Source organism: Salmo salar, chromosome 09 (assembly GCF_965601325.2).
Source record: "Salmo salar chromosome 09, fSalSal1, whole genome shotgun sequence".
NCBI classification, from domain to species: domain Eukaryota; kingdom Metazoa; phylum Chordata; class Actinopteri; order Salmoniformes; family Salmonidae; genus Salmo; species Salmo salar.
Genome location: NC_138299.1, coordinates 80,813,194 through 80,831,010, shown reverse-complemented (window position 1 = coordinate 80,831,010; position 17,817 = coordinate 80,813,194). Strand labels below are relative to the sequence as shown.

The 17,817-nt window shown below is 43.2% G+C and overlaps 1 protein-coding gene across 2 annotated transcripts in view; it reads right to left on the bottom strand.

The window, feature by feature from the left end:
• The window catches only part of LOC106611946 (glutamine--fructose-6-phosphate aminotransferase [isomerizing] 2), a 33,634-nt gene extending 16,093 nt beyond the window's left edge, over nucleotides 1-17,541 (bottom strand). For both annotated transcript variants that reach the window (XM_014212647.3, XM_014212649.3), the window contains exons 1-7: nucleotides 17,236-17,541; nucleotides 13,481-13,588; nucleotides 11,067-11,171; nucleotides 10,249-10,374; nucleotides 8,042-8,100; nucleotides 5,503-5,637; nucleotides 2,359-2,420 (exon numbers count right to left, since the gene is read on the bottom strand). In XM_014212647.3, coding sequence (XP_014068122.1) covers nucleotides 2,359-2,420; nucleotides 5,503-5,637; nucleotides 8,042-8,100; nucleotides 10,249-10,374; nucleotides 11,067-11,171; nucleotides 13,481-13,588; nucleotides 17,236-17,242 — 602 coding nt within the window. In that variant the 5' untranslated portion in view covers nucleotides 17,243-17,541. The remainder of the gene's footprint in view (nucleotides 1-2,358; nucleotides 2,421-5,502; nucleotides 5,638-8,041; nucleotides 8,101-10,248; nucleotides 10,375-11,066; nucleotides 11,172-13,480; nucleotides 13,589-17,235) is intronic.
• Nucleotides 17,542-17,817: the final 276 nt, after the last annotated feature.

Here is a 17,817-nt window from a genome sequence, read left to right as displayed (position 1 = left end):
CATGTACAGGGTTGCCGGTGTGATGGCAGGGTACAGTGTTTAATAGTCACATGTACAGGGTTGCAGGTGTGATGGCAGGGTACAGTGTTTAATAGTCACATGTACAGGGTTGCCGGTGTGATGGCAGGGTACAGTGTTTAATAGTCACATGTACAGGGTTGCCGGTGTGATGGCAGGGTACAGTGTTTAATAGTCACATGTACAGGGTTGCCGGTGTGATGGCAGGGTACAGTGTTTAATAGTCACATGTACAGGGTTGCAGGTGTGATGGCAGGGTACAGTGTTTAATAGTCACATGTACAGGGTTGCCGGTGTGATGGCAGGGTACAGTGTTTAATAGTCACATGTACAGGGTTGCCGGTGTGATGGCAGGGTACAGTGTTTAATAGTCACATGTACAGGGTTGCCGGTGTGATGGCAGGGTACAGTGTTTAATAGTCACATGTACAGGGTTGCAGGTGTGATGGCAGGGTACAGTGTTTAATAGTCACATGTACAGGGTTGCAGGTGTGATGGCAGGGTACAGTGTTTAATAGTCACATGTACAGGGTTGCCGGTGTGATGGCAGGGTACAGTGTTTAATAGTCACATGTACAGGGTTGCAGGTGTGATGGCAGGGTACAGTGTTTAATAGTCACATGTACAGGGTTGCAGGTGTGATGGCAGGGTACAGTGTTTAATAGCCACATGTACAGGGTTGCAGGTGTGATGGCAGGGTACAGTGTTTAATAGTCACATGTACAGGGTTGCAGGTGTGATGGCAGGGTACAGTGTTTAATAGCCACATGTACAGGGTTGCAGGTGTGATGGCAGGGTACAGTGTTTAATAGTCACATGTACAGGGTTGCAGGTGTGATGGCAGGGTACAGTGTTTAATAGTCACATGTACAGGGTTGCAGGTGTGATGGCAGGGTACAGGGTTTAATAGTCACATGTACAGGGTTGCAGGTGTGATGGCAGGGTACAGTGTTTAATAGTCACATGTACAGGGTTGCAGGTGTGATGGCAGGGTACAGTGTTTAATAGTCACATGTACAGGGTTGCCGGTGTGATGGCAGGGTACCGTGTTTAATAGTCACATGTATAGGGTTGCAGGTGTGATGACAGGGTACAGAGAGAGAGAGAGAGAGAGAGAGAGAGATGTAGAGACAGTGATTCTCAGGCTGATAGTTCTGCCAAAAAGAGAGAGAGCAGGGGCTAGCATCACTGCTTAATCCCTTCCATCCCTCCATTTCTCCCTCTACCCTGGGAGACAGCCCTAACAACGCAAGACATGAACTGTCAGCTCAGTCCCTGGCTCTCAAGACAAGACTAAGCTAAAAACATCAGGTAACTATCAGAGAGAAAATGAGAGAAAGAGACAGAGAGGGTAGGGAGAGAGAGAGAGAGAGAGAGAGAGAGAGAGAGAGAGAGAGAGCGAGAGATAGTATTCAGTGAAACTCACTGTATCCAGGTGGAGCAACAACAGGTGGACTAACTGAACCCTAGCAACAACATCAACCAATCATCCTCTTTACTGTGTACTATAAACCATAGGTCAACAGCCCTCACCCTCTTTCCCTCAGCCTACCAACGAGGAAACAGAGAGAAATAATTGAAGAAATCAAGACGTCAGAGGTGATTGAGTGTAATAGGTGCTGGCCAGGGTTTTCTCCCTGAGAAGGAAGAGGAAACAGAGCAGAGCCTAATGAGTCACAGAGCGTAGAGTAGAGGAGAGCCAGGCAAGAGGCCAGCAGCCAGCTTTAGAGAGGCCCAGCAAGGAGTGACTGAACCTGGACCACACTCCTCTCCTTCTCCCCCTCTGTCTGGATCTCAAAGCCACACTGCTTCTCTATACAGTACCACACACACAAGTATGCATGAGGGACACAAAATAACATTTACATTTCAGTAATTTAGCAGACGCTCTTATCCAGAACAAATTACAGGATGCTCTCAACCACTAGGCTACCAGCCACGCGACACACACACACACACACACACACACACACACACACACACACACACACACACACACACACACACACACACACACACACACACACACACACACACAAAGAAAGATCCACCTCACACTTTCACCCCTTTCCTGTAAACCCTGACTGTTTCAACTTCCAGTCAACAAACGTGACCCATGGAATAGACGGAATAGATGTAGGCAGAGACACAATCTGAAGACCAATATATGGCTATATATATAATCAGCTTTTATTGCTTTATTGTGGCAATAGACGATGAGTCAATGCCAATGGGTCTTGATTATTTTTTTGATCATGTTTCCATACGCTAGTGTGTGGAGGACTCACAGACAAGACCAGACGGAGAGAGACGTGTGAGGAAGTGGACATGTACACTGACCTGGTGGCTACAGCCTCTCCGGGGAAATAATGGCTTTTGAACACCAGGGCGAAGGCCCCCTCCTAAAACAGGATGAAAAAGAGGAGAGAATATGTTAGTGTTCATGATGATGATGATGAAGATGATGATGAAGAGGAGAAGAAGGATGAAGATGAGAAGTAATTGTAAAAATGCTAAATACATGGGAGGAAAATGTAGACATCAGTTTCAGTCGAACAGACAAACAGTAAGCTTAAAAAGCAACATTGAAATTCCCTGTCTCTTTTTAGATAGACTTCTTAACCTGTATTCCCCCTCGTGGGGGTAGTAGTGGGGATGTGAGAGAGAGATGATGGTGATGTTTAGGGAAGCTAAGGGGAATAAGACCCTTATTGCATAAAACCAGTGGGGGGAGATAGAGGGGAGAGGAAAGGAAGGAGGGGAAGAGGGAGATGGGGAGAGGAGGGGAAGGAGATGGAGAAGAGAGGGGAGAGGAAGGGAAGGAGAGAGAGGGAAGAGGAAGGGAAGGAGATGGGAAAAGGAGATGGAGGAGAGAGTGGAGAGGAGGGAAGGAGGGGGGAGAAGGAGATGGATGAGAGAGAGGAGAGGAAGGGAAGGAGAGGGAGATGGAATAGAGAGGAGGGGAAGGAGGAGGAGGAGAGAGGAGAGGGGAGTGAGTGGAGAGGACGGGGAAGAGGGGAGAGATTGAGAAGAGGGACGGAGGGAGTGGGGTGGAGAGAGAAGGAGGAGGGAGAGGAGAAGAAAGAGAGGGGAGGCAGTGGTCTTTAGACTGTAAAGGGTCTGCTCTGGTCTGGTTTCTATTCGCCCAAACCCTGTGAAGCTGTAAGATACTCTTGATCCTCTGTGATCTTCTCAGAGCTTTTACAGGGAGCCAGGGAGAGGGGAGATGGGCCTGGGATGAGCCAGGGAGAGGGAAGATGGGGCTGGGATGAGCCAGGGAGAGGGGAGATGGGGCTGGGATGAGCCAGGGAGAGGGGAGATGGGCCTGGGATGAGCCAGGGAGAGGGAAGATGGGCCTGGGATGAGCCAGGGAGAGGGGAGGTGGGGCTGTGATAAGCCAGGGAGAGGGGAGATGGGGCTGTGATAAGCCAGGGAGAGGGGAGATGGGGCTGTGATGAGCCAGGGAGAGGGGAGATGGGCCTGTGATGAGCCAGGGAGAGGGGAGATGGGGCTGTGATAAGCCAGGGAGAGGGGAGATGGGGCTGGGATAAGCCAGGGAGAGGGGAGATGGGCCTGTGATGAGCCAGGGAGAGGGGAGATGGGGCTGGGATAAGTCAGGGAGAGGGGAGATGGGGCTGTGATAAGCCAGGGAGAGGGGAGATGGGGCTGGGATAAGCCAGGGCGAGGGGAGAAGGGGCTGGGATAAGTCAGGGAGAGGGGGGATGGGGCTGGGATAAGCCAGGGAGAGGGGAGATGGGGCTGTGATGAGCCAGGGAGAGGGGAGATGGGCCTGTGATGAGCCAGGGAGAGGGGAGATGGGGCTGGGATGAGCCAGGGAGAGGGGAGATGGGGCTGGGATAAGCCAGGGCGAGGGGAGATGGGGCTGGGATAAGCCAGGGAGAGGGGAGATGGGCCTGTGATGAGCCAGGGAGAGGGGAGATGGGGCTGGGATGAGCCAGGGAGAGAGGAGATGGGGCTGGGATGAGCCAGGGAGAGGGGAGATGGGGCTGTGATGAGCCAGGGAGAGGGGAGATGGGGCTGAGATGGGACGGGCTCCAATAAGACATTTTTTTTTTAATTTTATTTATTATTATTTATTTTTTTGCAACAACATTAAACACAAAAGAGTTTGTTAAGAACTGAGCGAGACAGAGAGAAAATGAGAGAAAATGACTGGACAATCTAATAAGTGAAAAAGTGATTAAGTAAGTTAGTCTGTCTCGCTCCTGGTCCCCAGATACAGATGTGATGTCACTAAAGATGTTGTTAGGGCGGTTGCCATGATGACTGTTTTGGCGATGATGTAACGCTATTAATAGGACGGAAAGTGAAGTAACATCATACTGGGCTCAATGGAGATAGATGGGAGGAGGGGGGGAGATTATAGGCCAGATTGGACTCAATGACCCCCTCTTTGACACAGAGCTACGGGACAGGGGTATGGTATGATGACGTCATCGAGAGGAACTGGGAGATATTGTTGCTCTGTTGTTGTTAAAAACATACCCATTTTACAATGCTGTTTAAGAGCTGGCATTCATCATAGTGCCAGATGGAATCTGAGGGGGGTTCTTGTTATTTTGTCAAGCAATTCATTTTTGTTTAGTAGCAGTAGTAGTAGTAATAGTAGTAGTAGTAGTAGTAGCAGTAGTTGTAGTAATAGTAGCAGTAGTAGTAGTAATAATAGTAATAGTAGTAGTGATAGTAGTACTAGTAGTAGCAGTAGTAGTAGTATTAGTAGTAGTAATAATAGTAATAGTAGAAGTCAATGTAGTAATAGTAGTAGTAGTAGTAGTAGTAGCAGCAGTAGCAGTAGTAATAGTAGTAGTAGTAGCAGTAGTAGTAGTAATAATAGTAATAGTAGTAGTAGTAGCAGTAGTAGAAGTCAATGTAGTAATAGTAGTAGTAGTAATAATAGTAGTAGTAATAGTAGTAGCAGAAGTAGTAGTACTAATAGTAGTATTATTAGTAGTGATAGTAGTAGTAGAAGTCAATGTAGTAATAGTAGTAGTAGTAATAATAGTAGTAGTAGCATCAGTAGCAGTGGCAGCAGCACTAATAGCAGAAGTAGTAGTAGTAGTAGTAATAATAGTAATAGTAGTAGCAGCAGTGGCAGCAGCAGTAGTAGTAGTAGTAGCAGCAGTAGTAGTAGAAGTAGTAGTAGTAGCACCATTGGCAGCAGTAGTAGTTGTAGTAGTTGTAGTTGTAAAAGTAGTAGTAGTAGTAGTGGTAGCACCATTGGCAGCAGTAGTTGTAGTAAGAATAGTAGTAGTAGTAGTAGTAGTAGTAGTAGTAGTAGTAGTAGTAGTAGTAGCAGCAGTAGTAGTAGAGTAGTAATAGTAGTAGTAGCAGAGTAATAATAGTAATAGTAGTAGTAATAGTAGTAGCAGTAACAGTAGTAGCAGAGTAGCAGTAGTAGTACATTACTTAGTAGCACCATAGTAATAACATATTAGCACAGGGTTGAGGTGTCCCAGTACTCACCAGCTGTTGAATGACCCTCTCCACCAGCGTAGAGAAGGACAAGTCGTCTCTCTCACGGTTGTCGTAAACATATTTTATCAGTTTAGGGATGACCTCTGTGTCCGTCTCGGACTCAAACTCGTAGCCCTTGGAGATCTTAAAGAGGTTGGGGATCAGAATGAATGTTACAAGCTTACTGAAGCAGCACTCCCAGATGTACCTTTAGCAAGCATAACAACTCCTCTAGACTAACAACTCCTCTAGCATAACAACTCCTCTAGCATAACAACTCCTCTAGCATAACAACTCCTCTAGACTAACAACTCCTCTAGACTAACAACTCCTCTAGCAAAACAACTCCTCTAGCATAACAACTCCTCTAGCAAAACAACTCCTCTAGCAAAACAACTCCTCTAGCAAAACAACTCCTCTAACAAAACAACTCCTCTAGCATAACAACTCCTCTAGCATAACAACTCCTCTAGCATAACAACTCCTCTAGCATAACAACTCCTCTAGCATAACAACTCCTCTAGACTAACAACTCCTCTAGACTAACAACTCCTCTAGCATAACAACTCCTCTAGACTAACAACTCCTCTAGCATAACAACTCCTCTAGCATAACAACTCCTCTAGCATAACAACTCCTCTAGCATAACAACTCCTCTAGACTAACAACTCCTCTAGACTAACAACTCCTCTAGACTAACAACTCCTCTAGCAAAACAACTCCTCTAGCATAACAACTCCTCTAGCAAAACAACTCCTCTAGCAAAACAACTCCTCTAGACTAACAACTCCTCTAGACTAACAACTCCTCCAGAATAACAACTCCTCTAGCAAAACAACTCCTCTAGACTAACAACTCCTCTAGACTAACAACTCCTCTAGACTAACAACTCCTCTAGACTAACAACTCCTCTAGACTAACAACTCCTCTAGCAAAACAACTCCTCTAGCAAAACAACTCCTCTAGACTAACAACTCCTCTAGCAAAACAACTCCTCTAGCAAAACAACTCCTCTAGACTAACAACTCCTCCAGACTAACAACTCCTCTAGACTAACAACTCCTCTAGCATAACAACTCCTCTAGACTAACAACTCCTCTAGCAAAACAACTCCTCTAGCATAACAACTCATCTGTTAGAAAACACAGCAGTATTGCAGTTCTTGACCCAAACCGGTGCACCTGGCACCGTCTACCATACCCTGCTCAAAGGCACGCAAATCATTTGTCCTACCCATTCACCCTCGTAATGACACACATACACAATACATGTCTCAATTGTCTCAAGGCTTTAAAAGTATTCTTTAACCTGTTTCCTCCCCTTCATATACACTGATTGAAGTGAACTTAACAAGTGACATCAATAAGGGATCATAGCTTTCACCCAGATTCACTTGTCATTGAAAGAGTTGTTTTGCATACTCAGTGTATTTTACCATGTATTGAGACTTCACCTGCCACAAGAAACCAGTGAGACAGGAAACAGTGACAAACTTAATTAGTACGTACCTTATTGACTTATTGTTATAGCATATCAACTGCTTATGATAAATGAATTGCTAATAATTAGTGATAACATCGGTAATAGCTGAGATATGGTCAAATGGGGAAAGAACGGGGTAAACGACATCAAAGTACGTACTTGAGAAGGGTGTGGTTCAGAATTTGGTTTCTCCCTTTGTAGTTTACAGCATGTATAGTACAGTCATGACTGTGGCAGAAACAGCACTACTTTCCCAGCAACTTTCCCTGGTGTATGTTTATTGTAAGTGATATCAATAAGATATCCTAGCTTTCACCTGGATTCACCTGGTCAGTCTATATCGTGGAAAGAGTTCTTAATGTTTTTATACTCAGTGTAGTTGCAATGGGACAGGTATCAACATTATATACCACAATAATAAGGAGCGGCAACTAGTAATACCAGTAGCGGTAGCTATAAGTAACTATTCAGGATGGCCTGCTTATGTGGCAGTTGAAAGAGGTGTGGGTTAAAATGGAGGCGGGAGAGGGAGCTAGCCTGCTACAGCTGTAATCGGCAATCAAAATAAATGTTCTATCACAGCGACCATATTCTTTTTGGAGAGCCCAAGTGATTTCGGGCATATAAAGTTCATATTGAAAACTATTTCTTAGATGCATACTTTCCGATTTGACGAACTCCCTTCCTTATTTAAATCACTTGCGCTGCTCACGCTGTGAAGTCCACAATGTAGAGGGGAGCTGAACAAACGCTGTAGGATTTCTACATAGCCTATGTACGACTTCTGCCTAAAGTAAACATTGCCCATTGCCACTTTGTCAATGCCATTTCAATTCACTTGCATTTGTGTGGAATAGTGCAACAGTCAAAAAGCCCTACACAAAGGACCCAGGCCTAAGATTGTCAAAGGCAAAGCTTCGCATGACAGAAGGCTTGAAACCCTATAACACTTCTGATCATATCTCGGACCATAACCAAGGGTTTGACCCAAAACAGCCTTGATACTGAAATAGAGTGAAACTACAGAAATACATACTGGGGAGTGGAGGGGTAGGGTAGGACTTACCAGGTACTTCTTTAACTCTTTGTAATTGGTGATGATACCATTGTGGATGACAACAAACTCTGGGGAAAAGAGAGAGAGAGAGGGAGAATACAGTAAAGATACTGTACAAAATATGTGTAATATGATGTGTGCCTGAGGAAGGACATGGCTATGGTCAACTGAAGTAGAACCTGTCTGTCTGTCTGTCTGTCTGTCTGTCTGTCTGTCTGTCTGTCTGTCTGTCTGTCTGTCTGTCTGTCTGTCTGTCTGTCTGTCTGTCTGTCTGTCTGTCTGTCTGTCTGTCTGGCCTCTGTCTGTGTCTGTCTGGCCTCTGTCTGGCCTCTGTCTCTGTCTGGCCTCTGTCTCTGTCTGGCCTCTGTCTCTGTCTGGACTCTGTCTCTGTCTGGACTCTGTCAGAGGCCAGATACCTCTGTGAGGTGTAACTCTAACTACACATTGACATCTCTGGACAATTGGTAAACAGAAAAAAAGCTCTCTCCCCTCCGTTCCAGAAAACTATGTGGCAGAGCAGTGTGTGTGTGTGTGTGTATGTATGTATGTATGCATGTATCTATGTACAGTTGCAAGAATACATTTGTGAACCCTGGATTTCTGCATTGATTACTCATAAAATGTGGTATGATCTTCATCTAAGTCGCAATAATAGACAAACACAATCTGACTAAACTAATAACACACAAACAGTTGTACTTGTCACATTTTTATTGAAGACATTGAGTAATCCTTCACAGTGCAGGATGGAAAAAGTAAGTGAACCTCTGTGTTAACGACTTCTCCAAAAGCTATTTGGAGTCAGGTGTTTCAATTAAAGAGATGAGATTGGAGGTGTGGGTTGCACAGGTGCCCTGCCCTTTAAATAAAGCCACACAAAACCTGGTTTCTGACAAATCTGTTCTTCTCCAGAATGATTGGTTAGTTTGAACCATGCCTCGATTCCAACAACTTTCAAAGGACCTTAGAAGACGCATTATAGAGATGCAAGAAGCTGGAAAAGGTTACATTTGCATGGCTAAAGACCATGGTGTTCATCAATCCATAGTAAGACAAAATGTCTACAAATGGAGAAGATTCATGACTGTTGCTACTCTCCCTAGGAGTGGGCGTCCTGCGAAGATCACTCCAAGAGCACAAAGCGCAATCCTAAAAGAGGTGAGAAAGAACCCAAGGGTAACAGCAAAAAACCTCCAGAAAACTCTACAAACAACAATAGTCTGTGTTCATGTGTCCACTATCAGAAAAACACTGAACAACAATGGTGTTCATGGAAGGACACCACGAAGGAAACTACTGCTGTCTAAAAAAAACATTGTGGCACATCTCAAGTTTGCCCAAGACCACCTGGATGTACCATAATGCTTCTGGGAAAATGTGCTGTGGACAGATGAGACAAAAGTTGAACTTTTTGGGAAAAATGCACAATGCTATGTGTGGAGGAAAAAGGGCACTGCACACCAACACCAAAAACTCATCCCAACTGTGAAGCATGGTGGAGGGAGCATCATGGTTTGGGGCTGCTTTGCTGCCTCAGGGCCTGGACACCTTGCAATCATTGAGAGAACAATGAATTCAAAAGTGTATCAAGACATTTTACAGGAGAATGTCTGGGCAGCAGTCTATGACCTCAAGCTTAAGAGAGGTTGGGTGATGCAACAAGACAATGACACAAAGCACACAAGTAAATCAACTAAAGAATGACTGAAAGGAAGAAAATTTGTGTTTTGGAATGGTCAAGTCAGATTCCTGACCTTAACCCAAATGAGATGCTGTGGCATGACCTGAAGAGGGCTGTGCAATCAAGACAACCCAGAAATATTGATGAACTGAAACAGATTTGTAGGAAGGAATGGTTCAAAATTCCTCCACGACGTTGTGCAAGTCTTCTGAGCAGCTACAGGAAACGTTTGGTGGAGGTTGTTGCTGCTAAAGTAGGATCTACAAGTTACTAAATTCAAAGGTTCACTTACTTTTTCCAGCCTGCACTATGAATGATTACTCAATGTCTTCAATAAAAATGTGAAAAGTACATCTGTTTGTGTGTTATTAGTTTAGTCAGATTGTGTTTGTCTATTATTGTGACTTTGATGAAGATCAGACCACATTTTATGAGTAATCAATGCAGAAATCCAGGTAATTCCAAAGGGTTCACAAACGTATTCTTGCAACTGTATGTATGGCATGTGTGCGTATGTGTGTGTAGTGTGTGTTACCGTTGTTCTTGTCGGAGCGCTGGGGATGGCTGTTGAGGGCACTGGGTTCACCGTGTGTGGCCCAGCGTGTGTGAGCAATGCCAAAGTGTGTGTCCAACTCCACCTCCAGATCCATGCAGTCTTTCTCTGCTCACAAGACACATCAAGATCAATGCCATTAGCATGTCATTTTACATGTATGGCAATGACTGAACAGTAACATGAAAGGGAGAAACATTGCATCGGTCAATAAAGGTGCATTATAAAGCACTGTGATAAAGGGTGACGCTGACAGGGGACTACGGAAGTGTAATTCAACCTTTTAGCATTACCTAACGTAGCAGGTGTAAAAGAAAGGCCTGAGACTAGATCCTCTACATACTGGTCTTGACGAGAAGAAGAAAAAAAACTGTCAGGGGAGGTTCCCTTCTGCACTGTTCAACCAATCCAGTAAATGTGGAGGAGGAGTTAAGATGGAGTGTCGCCAGAGACAGTATAGTACGTAGGTTTAGTAACTCTGTTGTGTCGCCTTGTTAACGTGGAAAAACGGAAGTCGCGCCACACGCACTCTTTTCATTCCTCCTGAAAACCTGAACATCCAGTTGTTGGGGACTCAGCAGAGGCTTCCCTTACCGTAACCCTACACTGTCGCCTCTTTCATTAGAGAGGTATTAGTTATGGCAAAGAAGAAGGGAAGTAAACTGGAAGGGTCCTGAGGCAGAAGGACAGAGGAGTTACCAAGAAGAGAGAGAGCTACAGACTATAGAATACTTTATAAACACATAATACTGACGCCTGACAACAGGAATGTGATGGATGCAGGTAGTCATGAGACCTACTGTAGAGCTCTTCATCCAGGGCCTTCACTTTGCCTTTCTTCTTGATGAGAACAATTTTGCCATTGTCTTCTGTCGTTGTCTTCTTGTTGCCATCCACAGCGATGCCTGAAACAAGAGAAACAAGGCAATCTTATACCAATACCAACCTTAAACCAATCATCATCAATGCAGGCTATATTAGCTGGCTAGTAGGCTGCAGGGCCAGTCAATGAATCAGTTCAACTTTAACTGAGACAATAGTCATGACAATGTGAAAGCTTGTTTGAAAGACTCCAAATCCTAATCCATTTAAAACTCTTTAATGTGATTAAATGATCTTCCCTGAGATCATTCGGGGAAGAGTTAAGTTGTTAATTTAGAGCAAAGAGCTGATTACTGTGGAACCCCTGTGAATGTTAACCAGCTGATTACTGTGGAACCCCTGTGAATGTTAACCAGCTGATTACTGTGGAACCCCTGTGAATGTTAACCAGCTGATTACTGTGGAACCCCTGTGAATATTAACCAGCTGATTACTGTGGAACCCCTGTGAATATTAACCAGCTGATTACTGTGGAACCCCTGTGAATGTTAACCAGCTGATTACTGTGGAACCCCTGTGAATATTAACCAGCTGATTACTGTGGAACCCCTGTGAATATTAACCAGCTGATTACTGTGGAACCCCTGTGAATATTAACCAGCGGATTACTGTGGAACCCCTGTGAATATTAACCAGCGGATTACTGTGGAACCCCTGTGAATATTAACCAGCTGATTACTGTGGAACCCCTGTGAATATTAACCAGCGGATTACTGTGGAACCCCTGTGAATATTAACCAGCTGATTACTGTGGAACCCCTGTGAATATTAACCAGCGGATTACTGTGGAACCCCTGTGAATATTAACCAGCTGATTACTGTGGAACCCCTGTGAATGTTAACCAGCTGATTACTGTGGAACCCCTGTGAATATTAACCAGCTGATTACTGTGGAACCCCTGTGAATATTAACCAGCTGATTACTGTGGAACCCCTGTGAATATTAACCAGCTGATTACTGTGGAACCCCTGTGAATATTAACCAGCTGATTACTGTGGAACCCCTGTGAATATTAACCAGCGGATTACTGTGGAACCCCTGTGAATATTAACCAGCTGATTACTGTGGAACCCCTGTGAATATTAACCAGCTGATTACTGTGGAACCCCTGTGAATGTTAACCAGCTGATTACTGTGGAACCCCTGTGAATGTTAACCAGCTGATTACTGTGGAACCCCTGTGAATATTAACCAGCTGATTACTGTGGAACCCCTGTGAATGTTAACCAGCTCACATAGAATGACAGGTAATGACTGTGGGTGTGTGTGTGTGTAGCATATGGGTTTTACCGTCCATGAAAGGGGCTGTGTTCCAGGATAAACAAACATGGGGGGGTTCATGCGTGTCTGTGTACTCTGGAATATGCCATTGGAGGAATGCCAAAGCAATAGTAAATACCAGTGAGGCAGATATCATTGGTGCACGGTGAGGCTCAGAACAGAACTAAAGGCTACAGATTCTCTCCTCACGAGGGCTCTCTACTACTACCTTCTCTGTTATAAATTCAACTCATCAGACTTATCTGAACGTTGCTGACCGATGCCCTGTCCCACATCAACCCCTAGCTGTAGCTATGAACAGATAGTGGAAGTAATAAGGCATTAGAGCTAGATGGAGTGCCCACACCAGTTTCAGATGGAGCATGTAATCAGATGTCCACACCCCACCTCATCTTACCTGTCCTACCTGTGTGTCAACTTAGCCCTGATTCCTGGACCTAGATCTACAATGCACTCATCAGGATGATCTATAACTGACAGCAACTGGCAGCTATCAGCTGCCTTGTAAGTGGCAGTGTAAGTGGGCCTTCCCTGTGGCTCAGTTGGTAGAGCATGGTGTTTGCAATGCCAGGGTTGTGGGTTTGATTCCCACGGGGGGCCAAAAAACAAAATGAAATATATGCACTCATTTTGCTCTCTAAGTCGCTCTGGATAAGAGCGTCTGCTAAAATGTAAGTGATTAGATACCATACCTTCATTATGACCACACAGAGCATGTACCAATACTGTCTTACCAGCCTGAAGCACACAGGGCAGAAATCAGTAGTCCTTAGGGTTTTATGATGTAATAGTGCTTTACTATGAGTTGAGTTGTGCTATAAGCCTTAAACTGTCTGTACAGTTACACAGTAAGGTTGGATACATTAATTGTGTGTGTGTTCAGGGTGATACCCAAGCCGACAAGGTGAAAGATCTGTCGATGTGCCCTTGAACAAGGCACTTAACCCCAATTTGCTTTAGGGGTACTGTACTACTATGGCTGACCCTGTAAAACAACACATTTCACTGCAAAAATGTAACTGGGAAAATAAAACATATTTATTTCTTTACCTGCTGAATCATAGCCTCTGTACTCCAGCCTCCGTAGTCCCTTCACCAGCGTCTCAAATATCTCCTTTCTGGTGCGAGGCACACAGTAATTCAGGTAGGCAAAGATCCCTACAATGAGGCCAAGTGAGAGAGAGAGAGAGAGAGAGAGAGAGAGAGAGAGAGAGAGAGAGAGAGAGAGAGAGAGAGAGAGAGAGAGAGAGAGAGAGAGAGAGAGAGAGAGAGAGAGAGAGAGAGAGAGAGAGAGAGAGAGAGAGAGAGACCGAGAAAGATAGCGAGAGATACAGAGGCATAGAGACAGAGGAATAGAGACATAGAGACAGAGACATCAAGACAGAGACAATGAGACAGAGAAATAGAAATAGAGACATAGAGACATAGACATAGAGACATAGAGACATGAAAACAGAGACATAAAGACAGAGACAGAGACATAAATAGAGACAGAGACAGAGACATAGAGACAGACAGAGAGAGACAGAGACATAAAAATAGAGACAGAGACATAGAGATAGAGACATAGAGACAGAGACAAAAAGATAGAGACAGAGACATAGAGATATAGAGACAGAGACATAGAGACATAACGATAGAGACATAAAGATGGAGACATAGAGACATAGAGACAGAGACATAGAGACAAAGACATAGAGACAAAGACAAAGACATAGAGACATAAAGATAGAGACATAAAGACAGAGACATAGAGACAGAGACATAGAGACAGAGACAAAGACATAGAGACATAAAGATAGAGACATAAAGACAGAGACATAAAGACAGAGACATAAAGACAGAGACAGAGACATAGAAATAGAGACATAGAGATAGAGAGAGACATAGAGATAGAGACATAGAGACATAAAGATAGACAGAGATAGAGACAGATATATAGAAATAGAGGTATAGAGACAAAGATAGAGACATAGAGACAGAGACATAGAAACAGAGATATAGAGAGAGACAGAGACATAGAGACAGAGACATACAGACAGAGACATAGAGACATAAAGATAGAGACATAGAGACAGAGACATACAGACAGAGACATAGAGACATAAAGATAGAAACATAGACACATAAAGATAGAGACATCGAGATAGAGGCATAGACACATAAAGATAGAGACATAGAGACAGAGACATCGAGATAGAGGCATAGACACATAAAGATAGAGACATAGAGACAGAGACATAAAGATAGAGACATAGAGATAGAGGCATAGAGACAGATCAGCTCTCTGGTCTTTTCACAGCTTTTTTTACCCTCCCTTTCCTTCTTCAATCTTCATATTCAACTTGAGCCTTTTTATCAGTTATTTTACTGAAATGAGCAGTGTGTAGGTATAATGTAGATTGCACATTCAGTACTGGGTTGTTGAGTTAGGGATAGGGCTGCCATTTCCCATAGTCGTGTTACAATTCGTCCTATATTCTGTTTGCAAAGGGTGTAAATCCTATTCTGTTGTTATGGTGCAGCAAACAGTTGATAAGATGAGTCTTGTACTATACATTTTTTACAGTGTATTCATTCAAATATAGAATAAAACGCTCAGCAAAGTTGCGTAAGAAATTGAGAGCAGACGGATAAAGTGTCACTCAGTAACCCAACAGTTGTTTGTTGTATTTCATAATCCTCTCTTCCTGTGTTTGGAAAAATCCTCCTCTATAATATACTGTAAACATGGAAGCAGTGGCCTATGCAGATGGGTTACTGACATGGCCATCTTTTTTTCTAAGTGAAATTAAATCATAATATATATATATATATTATGATTTAATATATATATATATATTTGTTTTGATTTTTTTTGATTGTGCACACAGTAACTGAGCTTTATTGCACATATTAAATATATATGGTTGTATAACATAGGAACTGTAGTGATAAACCTTCTTTATAAACTGTTGTGTAACAGTATAGCTTCCGTGCCTCTCCTCGCCCCTACCTGGGCTCAAACCATCTTTTTTTCTAAGTGAAATTAAATCATAATATATATATATATATTTTTTTTTTTATTATTATTATTATTATTATTTATTTATTTTTTCTATTTTGTTGTATATCAATGAATTAGTCTCTATCCAACTGGGGAAATAATGGTAGCATTTATATAATATTTGCTGCTGTCTGAATATTTTATTGTGGTTCCTTAATTATTTGTTATATTATTATTTATTTTTTTAAACTGCATTGTTGATTAAGGGCTTGTAAGTAAGCATTTCACTGTAAGGTCTACACCTGTTGTATTCGGGCATGTGATAAATACAATTTGATTTGATTTAAAGGGCCTGTCTCAATTAGCAAACCTCCTTTACAGTGTACTACAGTGGTTCCCAACCAGGGATACTAGGAACTGAAAAGGGATGGGAACCACTGGTGCACTATATTGCTGGGGTTCTGATAAAAACATAACACGCTTTATGCTCTGGAGAGCACCTCAATGGGGATCCGTGATGTGTGCAATTAAAGTTCCCAGTCTGCGCGCTGTGCGATGGAGGGAGGTTCAGGTAGAACCCTCACCTTCTGTGGAAAGGGTTATCCATGTAACCCCAAATAGTTCTACCTGGATTCAAAACAGGGATAATTATTCAAAGGGTTCTCCTATGGGGACAGCCGAAGAAACCTTTTAGGTTCTAGATCGCATCTTTTTTTCTGAGTTGCTGAGAAAAGCGAACTGGCCGACCTAGATATACTGTCTCCTGTAAAGCATTGCTTAGATTTCTCACCTCGAGGCAAAATAGTTACTATTACTATTAAACTAAAAGTATTTAATACTATTTATAAACGTGTTCATTCGAGCCCTGAATGGTGATTGGCTGACAGCCATGGTACATCAGACCATATATCACGGGTATGACAAAACATGCATTTTTACTGCTCTAATTACATTGGTAACCAGTTTATAATAGCAATAAGGCACATCGGGGGTTTGTGATATATGGCCAATATACCACCGCTAAGGGCTGTGGGCTGTGTCCAGGCACTCCGAGATGCGTCAAGCTTAAGAACAGCCCTCAGCCGTGGTATATTGTGGTATATTGTGGTATATTGGCAATATACCACACCCCCTCATGCCTTATTGCTTAAACAACCCTACATTTTCATGATAATGCATAATCATATTTCAGCAACAGAAATGTGCATAGGCCTAGAATCCAACGACTCGATTGATACCTACATCTTTAAGCATAGGCTACGTTTCGTTTTCCCAAAAGTTGGACATTTGAGAATGAAGCTCCATGGGCTGATAATATCACATCGATGTGTATCATCGTAACCTGCTCACAAGACAATGCTGAGCTGTCATTGACAGGCCTACCCCAAGGAGGTACATTGACACGTAGCAGCTCAACGTCCTATTCAGGATGCATGGAAGAAGCATGTTATCTACGGCGGAGGATCAGAGTCCCACAAATATATTGTACTGAGGACCGCAGCTTAACTCTATTACATTAAATCGAGGTTTATATTTAGATATAAAAAATGCCTGAACTGACATGTAAATTGCCTACAAGGATGGCACCTCATTCAGCATTCAGTGACGCACATACACAAACTGTCTGAACGGACTGGTTTAAAATAGCCTACAATAACAACATACATAATCATTTTGTCAGATATCAACAATAGTAATAACCTAGGCTAAACTAACCTAATCATGTTTTTGAATAACGCGTAATCTGTCTCCTGATTAGGCAATCCAGATTCCCAGTTCCATGATGCACAGTGAAAGATGTAGCTCTATCTGACCTTACCACACATGGTTCTGATTGTCTTGTCCAAATGGATACTATTCAAGGCGATGGCCGGTTCGTGGTAGTTTACGCCGTTACTACTGTCAGTAGTTCCCGAGTAGAATTCAAATGAAACTGTGTAAAACTTCTCACTCCCAGCATTTATTTAAAGCCAGTTCCGCGAGCGCGGGCTCCACCCCCGGCCTCGTCTCCAAGGCAACTAGGGTAACCACCCTTTCACTGTAACGTACACCTTCATACTGTAATGTGGACTACTTCCTAGAACTCAAATTTGACTGTAAACCTGTCCTTCCATATTCCAGAGACTTCACATCATACTATAATGGAGACATCATGTACACTGAACTGAACTAATACCTGGCAATTTGCATAATCAAAAAGAGACCAAGGCATTCTTAACAAACTTCCATGGAGGTAAAGCTTCCTGGAAGCATATTTTCTATCATCAGTGATGGTTATCAAGAACCTGGGAATGTAACTTGTGATGAGTTATGAAAGGAATTTTATATGGAAAGTCTAAACATCCTCCTCATCATCATCCACATCATCCTCCTCATCATCTTCCTCTTCCCCCTCATCATC